The sequence below is a fragment of the Coregonus clupeaformis genome, chromosome 27, assembly GCF_020615455.1.
Source record: "Coregonus clupeaformis isolate EN_2021a chromosome 27, ASM2061545v1, whole genome shotgun sequence".
Classification (NCBI taxonomy): Eukaryota; Metazoa; Chordata; class Actinopteri; order Salmoniformes; family Salmonidae; genus Coregonus; species Coregonus clupeaformis.
Genome location: NC_059218.1, coordinates 20,323,956 through 20,340,093, shown reverse-complemented (window position 1 = coordinate 20,340,093; position 16,138 = coordinate 20,323,956). Strand labels below are relative to the sequence as shown.

The 16,138-nt window shown below is 44.0% G+C and overlaps 1 protein-coding gene across 1 annotated transcript in view; it reads right to left on the bottom strand.

The window, feature by feature from the left end:
- The window catches only part of LOC121541601 (protein Niban 2), a 64,026-nt gene that overhangs the window by 10,621 nt on the left and 37,267 nt on the right, over nucleotides 1-16,138 (bottom strand). The window contains exons 7-8 of the mRNA XM_041850742.2: nucleotides 5,749-5,853; nucleotides 5,281-5,443 (exon numbers count right to left, since the gene is read on the bottom strand). Coding sequence (XP_041706676.2) covers nucleotides 5,281-5,443; nucleotides 5,749-5,853 — 268 coding nt within the window. The remainder of the gene's footprint in view (nucleotides 1-5,280; nucleotides 5,444-5,748; nucleotides 5,854-16,138) is intronic.

The following is a 16,138-nucleotide window of genomic DNA, read 5'->3' as shown; positions in this document are numbered from 1 at the left end:
CCCGGCCAAACTGAGCAGTCGGGGAAGAAGGGCCTTGGTCAGGGAGGTGACCAAGAACCTGATGGTCACTCTGACATAGCTCCAGAGTTCCTATGTGGAGATGGGAGAACCTTCCAGAAGGACAACCATCTCTGCAGCACTCCACCAATCAGGCCTTTATGGTAGGGTGGCCAGACGGAAGCCTCTCCTCAGTAAAAGGCACATGACAGCCCGCATGGAGTTTGCCAAAAGGGACCTAAAGGACTCTCAGACCATGAGAAATAAGATTCTCTGGTCTGATGAAAACAAGATTGAACTCTTTGCCCTGAATACCAAGTGTCACGTCTGGAGAAAACCTGGCACCATCCCTACGGTGAAGGATGGTGGTGGCGATGTTTTTCAGCGGCAGGGACTGGGAGACTAGTCATGATCGAGGGAAAGATGAACGGAGCAAAGTAAAGAGAGATCCTTGATGAAAACCTGCTCCAGAGCGCTCAAGACCTCAGACTGTGGTGAAGGTTCACCTTCCAACAGGACAACAACCCTAAGCACACAGCCAAGACAACGCAGGAGTGGCTTCAGGACAAGTCTCTGAATGTTCTTGAGTGGCCCAGCCAGAGCCCAGACTTTAACCCGATTTAACATCTCTGGAGAGACCTGAAAATAGCTGTGCAGTTACGCTCCCCATCCAACCTGACAGAGCTTGAGAGGATGTGCAGAGAAGAATGGGAGAAACTCCCCAAATACAGGTGTGCCAAGCTTGTAGCGTCATACCCAAGAAGACTTGAGGCTGTAATCGCTGCCAAAGATGCTTCAACAAAGTACTGAGTAAAGGGTCTGAATACTTATGTAAATGTTATTTCAGTTTTATAATTTGAATAAATTAGCAAAAATGTGTAAAAACATGTGAGGGAAAAAAAACAATGTAATACATTTTAGAATAAGGCTGTAACCTAACAATATGTGGGAAGAGTCAAGGGGTCTGAATACTTTCTGAAGGCACTGTGTGTGTATATACATACACACATATACATATATACATACACACATATACATATATACATACATACATACATACATACACACACACACACTGTATATGTGATGGGATGTTTAGACAATATGGACAGTATGTGGATAGAATGTAGTATATCTGAAGAATACATAGGATATAATAGTATATGTACAGCAATAGCGAAATAGGATGGTCTTGACTAGAATACAGTATACATATTAAATGGGTAAAACAGTATGTAAACATTATTAAAGTGACCAGTGTTCCATGTCTATGTACATAGGGCAGCAGCCTCTAAGGTGCAGGGTTAAGTAACCGGGTGGTAGCCGGCTAGTGACAGTGACTAAATTCAGGGCAGGGTACTGGGTGGAGGCCGTCTAGTGATGGCTATTTAACAGCCTAATGGCCTTGAGATAAAATCAGTTTTTCAGTCTCTCGGTCCCAGCTTTGATGCACCTGTACTGACCTCACCTTCTGGATGATAGCGGGGCAAACAGGCCGTGGCTCGGGTGCTGAGGTCCTTGATGATCTTCTTGGACTTCCTGTGACACCGGGTGCTGTAGATGTCCTGGAGGGCAGGCAGTGTGCTCCCGGTGATGTGTTGGGCAGACTGCACCACACTCTGGAGAGCCCTGAGGTTGCGGACGGTGCAGTTGCCATACCAGGCGGTGATACAGCCTGACAGGATGCTCTCAATGGTGCATCTGTAAAAGTTTGTGAAGGTCTTAGGGGCCAAGCCAAATTTATTAATGTGTACGCCGAGGAACTTGAAGCTTTTCACCTTCTCCACTGCAGCCCCGTGGGCGTGCTCCCTCTGCGGTCTCCTGAAGTCCACGATCAGCTCCTTTTTGTTGACGTTGAGGGAGAGGTTATTTTCCTGGCAACACTCTGCCAGGGCCCTCACCTCCTCCCTGTAGGCTGTTGTGTCATCTGCAAACTTGATGATTGAGTTGGAGGCGTGCTTGGCCACACAGTCATGGGTGAACAGGGAGTACAGGACGGGGCTGAGCATGCACCATTGTGGGGCCCCTGTGTTGAGGATCAGCGTAGTGGAGGTGTTGCTGCCAACCTTCACCACCTGGGGGCGGCCGTCAGGAAGTCCAGGACCCAGTTGCACAGGGCGGGATTCAGACCCAGGGCCCTGAGCTTAATGATGAGCTTGGAGGGTACTATGGTGTTGAAGGCTGAGCTGTAGTCAATGAACAGCATACATAGGTATTTCCTCTTGTCCAGATGGGATAGGGCAGTGTGCAGTGCGATGGCGATTGCATCATCCGTGGATCTATTGGGGCGGTAGGCAAATTGCAGTGGGTCTAGGGTGACAGGTAAGGTGGAGGTGATATGATCCTTAACTAACCTCTCAAAGCACTTCATGATGACAGAAGTGAGTGCAACGGGGCGATAGTCATTTAGTTCAGTTACCTTCGCTTTCTTGGGTAAATGTTTGCCAGCTAGATATCTTATAACTATTGACTGTCTAAAATGTGCTAAATGCTCTGTAGTTGTGCATTTGGTTTGCTAATTTAGTAGCTAGTTAGCTATCTAGCTAAGTGGTTAACTTCTTCCAAAATCAAGTATTCGCTTGGTAACAGCAGAGAATCCTCTACAGGATCAGGAGCCTTGCCGGCTAATATTTGTTTTGTGCGGGCAGCAAACCGTGAGTATCATTTTTTAGTTACTTGGACACTTGTATAGTTTAGGTCAGAAACTGTACAAAATGTTTGCATTGCGCTCGTTAGAATTTAGTTAGCATTCTCTATGGGATTTGACATGTACTTGTCAGCATTGCTAACATTCGGATTACAGAGTATCTGTAGGGTTTGAAAACAGTGCCCCTTGTGTTCAGTATGGCACAAGGTTGGTATGAAGGTATGACAATCTGGATACCGCCCAAGCCTAATGGGTATGCTTGTAATCGATAAGGACTGGGGAGTTTTTCAGGATTAAAAAGAAAGCGCAGGCAAAATCCTAAAGGAAAACCTGGTTCAGTATGCTTTCCACCAGACACAGAGATTAATTCACCTTTCAGCGGGACAATAACCTAAAACACAAGGCCAAATCTACACTGGAGTTGCTTACCAAGAAGAAAGTGAATGTTCCTGAGTGGCTGAGTTACAGTTTTGACTTAAATCTACTTGAAAATCTGGCAGGACCTGAAAATGGTTGTCTAGCAATGATCAACAACCAATTTGACTGAGCTTGAAGAATTTTCAAAAGAATAATGGACAAATGTTGCACAATCCAGTGTGAAGAGCTCTTAGAGACTTACCCAGAATGACTCACAGCTGTAATTGCTGCCAAAGGTGCTTCTACAAAGCATTGACTCGGGGGTGAATACTTATGTAAATGAGATACGTCTGTATTTCATTTTCAATAAATGTGCAATATATTCTAAAAACATGTTTATACTTTGTCATTATGGGGTATTGTGTGTAGATGGGTGAGAAAAACAATCTACTTAATCAATTTTGAATTCAGGCTGTAACACAACAAAATGTGGAATAAGTCAAGGGGCATGAATGCTTTCTGTAGGCACTGTATGCTGTATATGACCAGTTCCTGAAGAGTAACTACATACAAAACCTAATAAAAACACAGTAATGGACTAAAATCGTCCTGATTATTCCATACACACACACACACACACACACACACACACACACACACACACACACACACACACACACACACACACCAATCATCACATAGTGGACCTGTGAGCCCTGGCCTCCAGTGACATCCAAGGAATGCAGTCCTTCAACATTGTCTCCATTGGAAACAAAACACGAGAGAGAAAAGGTTAGAGCAGGCAGGCAGACGAGAGAAAGTGAGGAGGTGAAGAATGACAAAGAGAGGGAGAGAGATGAGTGTAAGGGATGAGAGTAAGGGATGAGAGAGAGATGAGAGTAAGGGATGAGTGTAAGGGATGAGAGAGAGATGAGAGTAAGGGATGAGTGTAAGGGATGAGTGTAAGGGATGAGAGAGAGATGAGAGTAAGGGATGAGTGTAAGGGATGAGAGAGAGATGAGAGTAAGGGATGAGTGTAAGGGATGAGTGTAAGGGATGAGTGTAAGGGATGAGAGTAAGGGATGAGAGAGAGATGAGTAAGGGATGAGTGTAAGGGATGAGAGAGAGATGAGTGTAAGGGATGAGAGAGAGATATGAGTAAGGGATGAGTGTAAGGGATGAGAGAGAGAGATGAGTAATGGATGAGTGTAAGGGATGAGAGAGAGATGAGTGTAAGGGATGAGAGAGAGATGAGTAAGGGATGAGTGTAAGGGATGAGAGAGAGATGAGTGTAAGGGATGAGAGAGAGATGAGTAAGGGATGAGAGAGAGATGAGTAAGGGATGAGTGTAAGGGATGTGAGAGAGAGATGAGTAATGGATGAGTGTAAGGGATGAGAGAGAGATGAGAGTAAGGGATGAGAGAGAGAGAGAGAGAGAGATGAGTAATGGATGAGTGTAAGGGATGAGAGAGAGATGAGAGTAAGGGATGAGAGAGAGAGAGAGATGAGTAATGGATGAGTGTAAGGGATGAGAGAGAGATGAGAGTAAGGGATGAGAGTAAGGGATGAGAGAGAGATGAGAGTAAGGGATGAGAGAGAGAGAGAGATGAGTAAGGGATAGTGTAAGGGATGAGAGAGAGAAAGTGGCATAAAAGTAAAGAAAGGAGAGGTTTGAAACGTGAAAAGGGAGAGTCGGTTACAGTAGAGGACCCCTCTAATGCCAAGTGGCCATAGAAATTCACCAGTAACATGATGCCATAGGCTACTACCATAGTAGTATTCAATGGGTATATCCCAAATGGCACCCTATTCCCTACATAATGCACTACTTTTGACTAAGGCCCATAGGGATTGTCAAAAGTAGTGCACTATGTAGGGAATAGGTGCCGTTGGGGATGCAATCAATGACTGGTCTGACTGCTTTACTGTGCAAATAAAGCCCTTAGCTCTGAACTCAACAAACCACAACCACTAGAAATGACAAACAGTAGCTAACAATTGCCCCTCCGTTGGGGATCATTACAGCATTGCTAATATTACAGCATCAACACATCGGTAATTCACCTGACTATACTATACAGACGATTGGACAGAAAAAGTGCCATGGTTGAGAGAACTAATGCACTGTGATTAAGTCGACATACTGTATATCAGCCTATGTGAAAAGTGTAAGGAGTGCTTCCTATGGGTGCTGCTGTGTCACAACATCTGAGGTGAGAGGGTGTGTCAGGACCCAAAACATGTGCGTGCATATGTGTGCGCACGGAGGCGCCTCTCACCGCGGATCTTGCCGCTGATGTGTTCCTTGGAGGTGACAATCTGGTCCATGTCTGTGCGTAGCGCGGCGTCTAGCTGGGGCATCTCTACCTCACAGGCCTGGACTAGAGCCTCGTACTGGGCCTGGGTCTGAGACAACACCTGCTTATACACCGCCTCAGAGATCTGGAGAGGGACAGGAAGAGAGAGAATGGGTTGAATACACCGGCGGTGTCCCAAATGGCATCCTATTCACTACATAGTGCACTACCTTTGACCAGGGCACATAATGCACTATGTAGGCTGGTCAAAAATAGTGCACTATGAAGGGAATAGGGTGCCATTTGGGATGCAGCCGCAATCAGCAATATGATCAGGATTGGTAGGGCCAGGAGTTTTCCAGACTATGTGACCTGAACAGGAAAAACTGAGTGTGCTCAGGGAAAACTCTGGGTCCTAGGAAAGTGCAGCACGTAGGTAGAATGACTCACCAGCATCCAGTTCCTCTGTCTCTGTTGCATCTTCCCCTTCAGACGAGGACCAATCAGATTCCTCAGCTCTGGGTAGAGGGTCTCCATCACTAGGTTGGCTAGGATCTAAACACACACACACCGAAACACTGCATTAATCACTTACACAATCTTTAAAGTGTGTGTATAGGATGTACCTGTATAAGTAACCAAGAGAAGTAACTAGTGGTTGGCAGAACTTGGCACTAAGTTAAAGAATATGAGACTTGAGAGGCTTTGTTGTTTGAGTTCGGTGTTTCCACAATCTTCATCTTTGTGGCACTACAAACAGAACGGCAACAAACACACAACTAACTGTCAACCTGTGGAGTGCAGGAACCACTTCAGAGTCACCTATATGAATGGGTTGAGTGGTGTGTGCACATGAGTATGCGGGTTCAGTACATGAGTCTATGGGTATGTCCCAAATGGCACCATATTCCCTATATAGTGCACTACTTTTGACCAGGGCCCACAGTAATATGTGGCTCCTCTACAGAATATAATGTTCCTATTTTGTATGTTGTATTTATTATGGATCCCCATTAGTTCCTGCCAAGGCAGCAGCTACTCTTTCTGGGTCCAGCAAAATTAAGGCAGTTTTACAATTTTACAACATTATTATACATTTCATAACAGATTTCATAACACATTAAGTGTGTGCCCTCAGGCCACTATTCTACTACCACATATCTACAGTGCATTTGGAAAGTATTCAGACCCCTTGACTTTTTCCACATTTTGTTCCGTTACAGCCTTATTCTAAAATGGGTAAACAAAATTTTAAAAAAGTATATATATATATTATATACAGTGAGGGAAAAAAGTATTTGATCCCCTGCTGATTTTGTACGTTTGCCCAATGACAAAGACATGATCAGTCTATAATTTCAATGGTAGGTTTATTTGAACAGTGAGAGACAGAATAACAACAAAAGAAAAAAAAGGATAAAAGCGTCTGCTAAATGGCATATTATATTATTATTATATTATAGAATCCTGAAAAACGCATGTCAAAACTGTTATGAATTGATTTGCATTTTAATGAGGGAAATAAGTATTTTACCCCTCTGCAAAACATGACTTAGTACTTGGTGGCAAAACCCTTGTTGGCAATCACAGAGGTCAGACGTTTCTTATAGTTGGCCACCAGGTTTGCACACATCTCAGGAGGGATTTTGTTCCACTCCTCTTTGCAGATCTTCTCCAAGTCATTAAGGTTTCGAGGCTGACGTTTGGCAACTCGAACCTTCAGCTCGTTCCACAGATTTTCTATGGGATTAAAGTCTGGAGACTGGCTAGGCCACTCCAGGACCTTAATGTGCTTCTTCTTGAGCCACTCCTTTGTTGCCTTGGCTGTGTGTTTTGGGTCATTGTCATGCTGGAATACCCATCCACGACCCATTTTCAATGCCCTGGCTGAGGGAAGTACGTTCTCACCCAAGATTTGACAGTACATAGCCCCGTCCATCATCCCTTTGATGCGGTGTAGTTGTCCTGTCCCCTTAGCATAAAAACACACCCAAAGCATAATGTTTCCACCTCCATGTTTGACGGTGGGGATGGTGTTCTTAGGGTCATAGGCAGCATTCCTCCTCCTCCAAACACGGCGAGTTGAGTTGATGCCAAAGAGCTCGATTTTGGTCTCATCTGACCACAACACTTTCACCCAGTTCTCCTCTGAATCATTCAGATGTTCATTGGCAATCTTCAGACGGGCATGTATATGTGCTTTCTTGAGCAGGGGGACCTTGCGGGCGCTGCAGGATTTCAGTCCTTCACGGCGTAGTGTGTTACCAATTGTTTTCTTGGTGACTATGGTCCCAGCTGCCTTGAGATCATTGACAAGATCCTCCCGTGTAGTTCTGGGCTGTTTCCTCACCGTTCTCATGATCATTGCAACTCCACGAGGTGAGATCTTGCATGGAGCCCCAGGCCGAGGGAGATTGACAGTTATTTTGTGTTTCTTCCATTTGCGAATAAATCGCACCAACTGTTGTCACCTTCTCACCAAGCTGCTTGGCGATGGTCTTGTAGCCCATTCCAGCCTTGTGTAGGTCTACAATCTTGTCCCTGACATCCTTGGAGAGCTCTTTGGTCTTGGCCATGGTGGAGAGTTTGGAATCTGATTGATTGCTTCTGTGGACAGGTCTCTTTTATACAGGTAACAAACAGATTAGGAGCACTCCCTTTAAGAGTGTGCTCCTAATCTCAGCTCGTTACCTGTATAAAAGAGACCTGGGAGAGGGGGTCAAATACTTATTTCCCTCATTAAAATGCAAATCAATTTATAACATTTTTGACATGCGTTTTTCTGTATTTTTTTGTTGTTATTCTGTCTCTCACTGTTCAAATAAACCTACCATTAAAATTATAGACTGATCATTTCTTTGTCAGTGGGCAAACGTACAAAATCAGCAGGGGATGAAATACTTTTTTCCCTCACTGTATATATATATATATATATATATACAGTGAGGGAAAAAAGTATTTCATCCCCTGCTGATTTTGTACGTTTTCCCACTGACAAAGTATACAGTGAGGGAAAAAAGTATTTCATCCCCTGCTGATTTTGTACGTTTTCCCACTGACAAAGAAATGATCAGTCTATAATTTTAATGGTACCAATATATATATCTACACACAATATCCCATAATGACAAAGTGAAAACAGGTTTTATTACAAATAAAAAACAGAAATACCTTATTTACATAAGTATTCAGACCCTTTGCTATGAGACTCGAAATTGAGCTCAGGTGCATCCTGTTTCCATTGATCATCCTTGAGATGTTTCTACAACTTGATTGGAGTCCACCTGTGGTAAATTCAATTGATTGAACATGATTTGGAAAGGCACACACCTGTCTATATAAGGTCCCACAGTTGACAGTGCATATCAGACCAAAAACCAAGCCATGACATCGAAGGAATTATCCATAGAGCTCCGAGACAGGATTGTGTCGAGGCACAGATCTGGGGAAGGGTACAAAAACATTTCTGCAGCATTGAAGGTCCCCAAGAACACAGTGGCCTCCATCATTTTTCCTAGAGCTGGCCGCCCAGCCAAACTGAGCAATCGGGGGAGAAGGGCCTTGGTCAGGGAGGTGACCAAGAACCTGATGGTCACTCTGACAGAGCTCCAGAGTTCCTCTGTGGAGATGGGAGAACCTTCCAGAAGGACAACCGTCTCTGCAGCAATCCACCAATCAGGGCTTTACGGTAGAGTGGCCAGATGGAAGCGACTTCTCAGTCAAAGGCACGACAGCCTGCATGGAGTTTGCCAAAAGGCACCTAAAGGATTGTCAGACCATAAGAAACAAGATTCTCTGGTCTGATGAAATAGAGATTGAACTCTTTGGCCTGAATGCCAAGCATCACGTCTGGAGGGAACCTGCACCATCCCTACGGTGAAGCATGGTGGTGGCAGCATCATGCTGAGGGGATGTTTTTCAGCGGCAGGGACTGGGAGACTAGTCAGGATCGAGGGAAAGATGAACGGAGTGAAGTACAGAGAGATCCTTGATGAAAACCTGCCCCAGAGCACTCAGGACCTCAGACTGGGGTGAAGGTTCACCTTGAAACAGGACAACAACCCTAAGCACACAGCCAAGACAACGCAGGTGTAGCTTTGGGACAAGTCTTTGAAAGTCCTTGAGTGGCCCAGCCAGAGTCCGGACTCAAACCCGATCGAACATCTGAAAATAGCTGTGCAGTGACGCTCCCCATCCAAACTGACAGAGCTTGAGAGGATCTGCAGAGAAGAATTGGAGAAACTCCCCAAATACAGGTGTGCCAAGCTTGTATCGTCATACCGTAGAAGACTCGAGGCTGTAATTGCTGCCAAAGGTGCTTCAACAAAGTACTGAGTAAAGGGTCTGAATACTTATTTAAATGTTATATCAGTTTTGTATTTGTAATACATTTGCAACAAATTCTAAAAACCTGTTTTTGCTTTGTCATTATGGGGTATTGTGTGTAGATTGCTGAGAAAAAAAATATATTTTAGAATAAGGCTGTAACGTAACAAAATGTGGAAAAAGTCAATGGGTCTGAATACTTTCCGAATGCGCTGTATAACACAACATCCATCCAGGGTTAACCTTAAAGAAACATTGAGGTCAGAGTCTCTGAGAAAAGATTTAGTTTGATCACTATGATAACTGTAATATCATGTGTAATTAATTAATTAATCCATTAATTCTGCATTAATTAATTAAGTAATGTAATATCGTATGTATTCATCCCAATGGTGGAACAAGCTCCCTCACGACGCCAGGACAGCGGAGTCACTCACCACCTTCCGGAGACACTTGAAACCCCACCTCTTTAAGGAATACCTGGGATAGGATAAAGTAATCCTTCTACCCCCCCTTACCCCACACCCCCCCCCCCAAAAAAAAAATGTGTAAAGTGGTTGTCCCACTTGCTATCATAAGGTGAATGCACCAATTTGTATGTCGCTCTGGATAAGAGCGTCTGCTAAATGACGAAAATGTAAATGTATTCATATACAGTATTATGTTATTTTACTCCCTAATCTCTCACCCAGAACCAGAATGTCATGAGACTATTTTCTCCCTAACATGCAGTAAAATACTTACACTCCAAACACACATAAATCTGCTGGGATTGGGTTTGTCAGAGGGCCAGTTCTCCATTTCCCTATGCTCATTAGTGGGCCTGCATTATAAGGTACCAACAGGCACACACGCACACTAGCCTGCTTTTTATCTGCAGTGCATCCAGCAAACATTTAAAGGCAAGCACTCAAACACTGAACACACACACACACGCCTCAGTCCACCCCTCCTCCAACCCAACCCATCATACACAGTCACTCACTTGAATTGCCATTTAAAGAGATTCTCTGGTATTGTTGTATACTTTTTAACCAGTAGTTCTGAAAGTAGAGTCACGAGCCAAAAGTGGTCCCCGGAAATTGCGTACTGTCACATATGTGCAGATATGTGCACCAGGTCATTGCTCTATCTCTCGCTCTGCTGTGTGTGCATCTTGCTATCTGCCACTCAAATGGCGAGGGGCTGAAGCTCATTGGCTGAAACTCAAATTGCTAGGGGGCTGGCCCACGTTGGGGGAAAATGCAGGTAAAATGGCGCCACACAGCTTCCAGAAAACAGTCGCTTTCAAACTAGGGATTTCGTGGCTAATTGAGATAAGACAGTAATTCTGCTCATAGATTATGCATGTATGAAGTACACATTGACACATCCAGCCCAGAGCGGGAGGTTTAAAAAAGACTTACTAGTTGCCAAAGTTCCGGAGCATGTCTTTAAAGCCCAATTATACCAGGCCTGGTTTTCCCATTTGAATTACAGCCACAATTAGAATTGAACGTAGGGTGTGGCGTCACACAATATGGCCAGATGGTTGTTTACATATGGGCCACAGCTATGGTCAGAGCCGAGGGATGAAGGTCCAGTGCTCAGGGGTAAATCCCAGAACAATGAGTTCCCCTCATTGTGTTTCAGAAAACAAACCCCTGGATTTGTTACGCAATACAAACAATGGCAGTGTGTCATCTTTTGGATCATGTTCTTGTTTGATAGAAGAAATTATCGAAGAAAGGGAGTACTTGACAGTACTGTACTAATAGTACACCTCACCCGTCTAGTTGCTCTCGGTTCTTAGTCAGAATCACATAGGGGTATATTCAAAACATATTCCAGCATACATTTCACTGGCAACAACTGCCAATAAATGCCCCCATATTCGGCTTTCATTTCTATGCCAACATATGTGGGAGGGGTTGTCACAGGTGTAGGCCAAAATGATCCTGAACCCTAAGAAAAACAAGCAAGCAGCCCCCGCCCTGCAGCACAAACACTGGCCTATGGCCCCCTTATCCTGTGTTGCGTGTGTGTAGATACACTGGGGGCGATTGAAACTAGCCGGAGGGAGACAGGAAAGGTGGTTACTGCCCCTACCCAGGACCCAGCCCATGCACACACTCTGACAAACATCTCTCTGTGCTCAATAACTCTTTATTTACCTCCCCAAAGCTCCTCCAATAAGTCTCAACTGGGATTCATTCATTAGGAACTAAAACGGAAGAAAGAAGACAAACAGGGTGGGACTACCAAAAAAATACTCATTTTGTTTTTCCATTGCAAAACGTTTTGCTACCACGTAGCCTAATGAATACGACCCTAGACTAAACACTCAAAAATGTCACCTGACGGCTAGTGATCATTCTAAACACACTGTTGGTTCATTCACATGGGGATGACCAAATCTATGGATAAAACACACACAAGCCAGAGTTCAAGTGAAATCATAAGAGAAACTGAAAACAAACAAGCTTGGCATGATGATAGTTCTGAGGAAATCCATCTCTAAAGAGGGCAACAGGGATACAGGATGGGGCACTCAAAGCTGCCAACAAGTCGGCTAGGAGGAGACTTTAAAACTGCCATACCTTGACATTGCCTGCGGCTTGATCTGTGTAATGACATTGAGCACAATACACAGCTCTCCCAAGAGTAAATAATAGTAAATGGAAAATAATTCTGGGTATAATATATTAATAATAAACACAGCATTTCAGTCAGTATCCATCTAAATGTGCAGTAGCCTTGGCTGCAGAATATAAAACCATAACTCAAGTTTGAATATGATTTAATATACTTGGACCAGGGCTTGACTTGGCCCTCTCTGCTTTAGACATACTTGAATAATCGTCTCAATGCGGTCCAGGCAGCATATTGGAGCTGAACACAGCGGCTAGCTACATGACATTCTGAAGTTTTTTTCATTCTAGACTTTCATAGAAGCCTACTGTGTGGTTGGTGAGGTACATGCTTTAGGAGGCCTGTGATTCTCTGGGCAAACTCTACCTAGTCTATGAAGGCTAGAAACACAATATTACTCCTTCCAGGACAGCTGTTATTACATATGGTGCCCATCTGAATAGCACCCTATTCCTTATACAGTGCACTACTTTTGACCAGGGTCCACATAGGGTGCACTATATAGGGAATAGGGTGCCATTTCAGATGCGGGCCTACTGTCTTACTGGGTAAGTCAGATCACTTCAGGACTTCAGAGTAACAGTGTCTGTGTCCCAAATGGCACCCTATTCCATTTACAGTGCAATACTTTTGACCAGGGCCCGTAGGAACTAGGTGCACCCAGAGCGATGTGATTCAGGGCATGACACCACTTAGGCTGCGTTTACACAGGCAGCCCAATTCTGATATTTTTTCCACTAATTGGTCTTTTGACCAAGCACATCAGATCTTTTCACATTAGATATTTTTCAGAACTGGTCTGATTGGTCAAAAGACCAATTAGTGGAAAAAAATCATAATTGGGCTGCATGTGTAAACAAAGCCTTAGTCCCTACTGCTACCTTTACACCAAGCAGAAACACCATTCCCAGTCCCACAAACAGATCTACAAAGACAGAGGGAAGAGAGGGAGAGAGCTCTGAAAAGCCATCTTTCCCTTCATCTGTGTTTATGAGAATCGGGAGGACAATGAGTGAAATGGAGCTAGTGAGAAAGAACCCAGACTATTTGAAAGGAAGGCCACCCAGGCAGGGCCACACCTGAGCCTGATTAGGGGACTGTTCCTACCCAAGCAGGGGTAAGTAACAGAGAGAGGGGGAATTTGAAAAAGTCTCTTTCAGAGGAGACCCCACCCAGATGAGCAGGGGTCTGACCAAACTGTGACAGTGGGAGGGGGTGAGACACTGTTCTCTTTCAATTATTCGTTTTGATATCGCACATGAGGGATTCACCAGATTCTCATAAGCTCGAAGAACCAAATCACACACGTCTGTCGGAGACTTGGGTGACTTTACCAAAAGGAAAATATTTGCGTCGGATAAGAATGAGCTTTTGCGATTTTTCTTCCCTTTGTCTCCTGTATTGGCTAGCGTCACACAGCTAGCTACTGACTAGCTTAGCTGCAAGGCTTAGCTAACCTGGCTAGCTTGCCACAAGGCTAGCTATCCTAACAACTGTTTTTTCTACCTGGAAGGGTAGAATTACTAGCTCGCTCTCATTTAGCTCAACCCACTACCGTGCCGCGTTGACTAGACCGACCGTACTAGCGTCACTGCTTATCAGTCGAGAGCCACGCTTTTGTTCATTGCAAGACTAACATAGCACAATGTTAGCTAAAGGAAAGTAGCGCTAACTAGCTAGGCTACTAGCCCACGAAGCGAATACTAGCGACGCTCACATTGTTAACGGATTAGCTTCTCAGGCTAGCACTGTGCTAACTAGCTAGGCTATTAGCCCACGTGGCGAACGCTAGTTACGTTTCGCTTTGATCTCAGATTAGCTGTTTTTTGGAGCCATGGAGCCTGCTATCTCAGCCCAAGGAGTACTGAGCAAGTACCCCAGCACATCCATGTCCATGCGGGGCAATCATATTAGGCAAGGACACACGCAAGCAACGTTCGACAGTCATGTGTCCATTGTAGGGATTTTCCTGCTAATACCATATTTTGAGTTGACTGTATAGGTTACTATACTAAAGATCTATCCGAGTTCAACTTTAAGGCATCTTTTAAAACTATTTTTATACTCACTTCATGTCTTGATAATATGAGAATGTAGTCGACTTTGTTTTGAAATCAGTATTTGTCCATCTCGCCCATTGTTCCCATTTTCAATAAAAAAATATGCATGACAGATTCACAATACTATAACATTTGAATGTTGTAAAGTGCTGCCCTACCCTGGCTGGCTAGGACACAGGTACAGTGCCTTGCAAAAGTATTCATCCCCCTTGTTGTTTTTCCTGTTTTGTTGCATTACAACCTGTAATTTAAATTGATTTTTATTTGGTTTTCATGTAATGGACATACACAAAATAGTCCAAATTGGTGAAGTGAAATAAAAAACATTACTTGTTTCAAAACATTCTAGAAAATAAATAATTGAAAAGTGGTGCGTGCATATGTATTCCCCCCCTTTGCTGTGAAGCCCCTAAATAAGATCTGGTGCAACCAATTACCTTCAGAAGTCACATAATTAGTTAAATAAAGTCCACCTGTGTGCAATCTAAGTGTCACATGATCTCAGTATACATACACCTGTTCTGAACGGCCCCAGAGTCTGCAACACCACTAAGGAAGGGGCACCACCAAGCAAGCGGCACCATGAAGACCAAGGAGCTCTCCAAACAGGTCAGGGACAAAGTTGTAGAGAAGTACAGATCAGGGTTGGTTATAAAAAAATATCAGAAACTTTGAACATCCCACGGAGCACAATTAAATCCATTATTAAAAAATGGAAAGAATATGGCCCACCAAAACCCACAGACCAGGCAAGGAGGGCATTAATCAGAGGCAACAAAGAGACCAAAGAAAACCCTGAAGGAGCTGCAAAGCTCCACAGCAGAGATTGGAGTATCTGTCCATAGGACCACTTTAAGCCGTACACCCCACAGAGCTGGGCTTTACGGAAGAGTGGCCAGAAAACAGCCATTGCTTAAAGAAAAAAATTATCAAACACGTTTGGTGTTCGCCAAAAGGCATGTGGGAGACTCCCCAAACCTATGGAAGAAGGTACTCTTGTCAGATGAGACTAAAATTGAGCTTTTTGGCCATCAACCCAGCACCTCTCATCACCCCGAGAACACCATCCCCACAGTGAAGCATGGTGGTGGCAGCATCACATCATGCTGTGGGGATGTTTTTCATCGGCAGGGACTGGGAAACTGGTCAGAATTGAAGGAATGATGGATGGCGCTAAATACAGGGAAATTCTTGAGGGAAACCGGTTTCAGTCTTCCAGAGATTTGAGACTGGGACGGAGGTTCACCTTCCAGCAGGACAATGACCCTAAGCATACTGCTAAAGCAACACTCAAGTGATTTAAGGGGAAACATTTAAATGTCTTGGAATGGCCTAGTCAAAGCCCAGACCTCAATCCAATTGAAAATATGTGGTATGACTTAAAGAACCCATCCAACTTGAAGGAGCTGGAGCAGTTTTGCCTTGAAGAATGGGCAAAAATCCCAGTGAAGTGTTATGCACGCTCAAGTTCTGTTTTTTTGTCTTACTTCTTGTTTGTTTCACCCCAAAAAATATTTTGCATCTTCAAAGTGATAGGCATGTTGTGTAAATCAAATGATACAAACCCCCCAAAAATCAATTTTAATTCCAGGTTGTAAGGCAACAAAATAGGTAAAATGCCAAGGGGGGTGAATACTTTCGCAAGCCACTGTAAAGCCATTGAATAAAATGTATTACGTGGAAATAACTATTTGTAGATTTTGAACCGGTTTTAAAAATGCTTTAGGCCTATATTTGTAGCCTGTATAGTTTGGACAATCCTTTTCCTGACATGTGAGACATCAAAACATTCTAGAAAAACTTTGCTTGCTATCACCACAGCT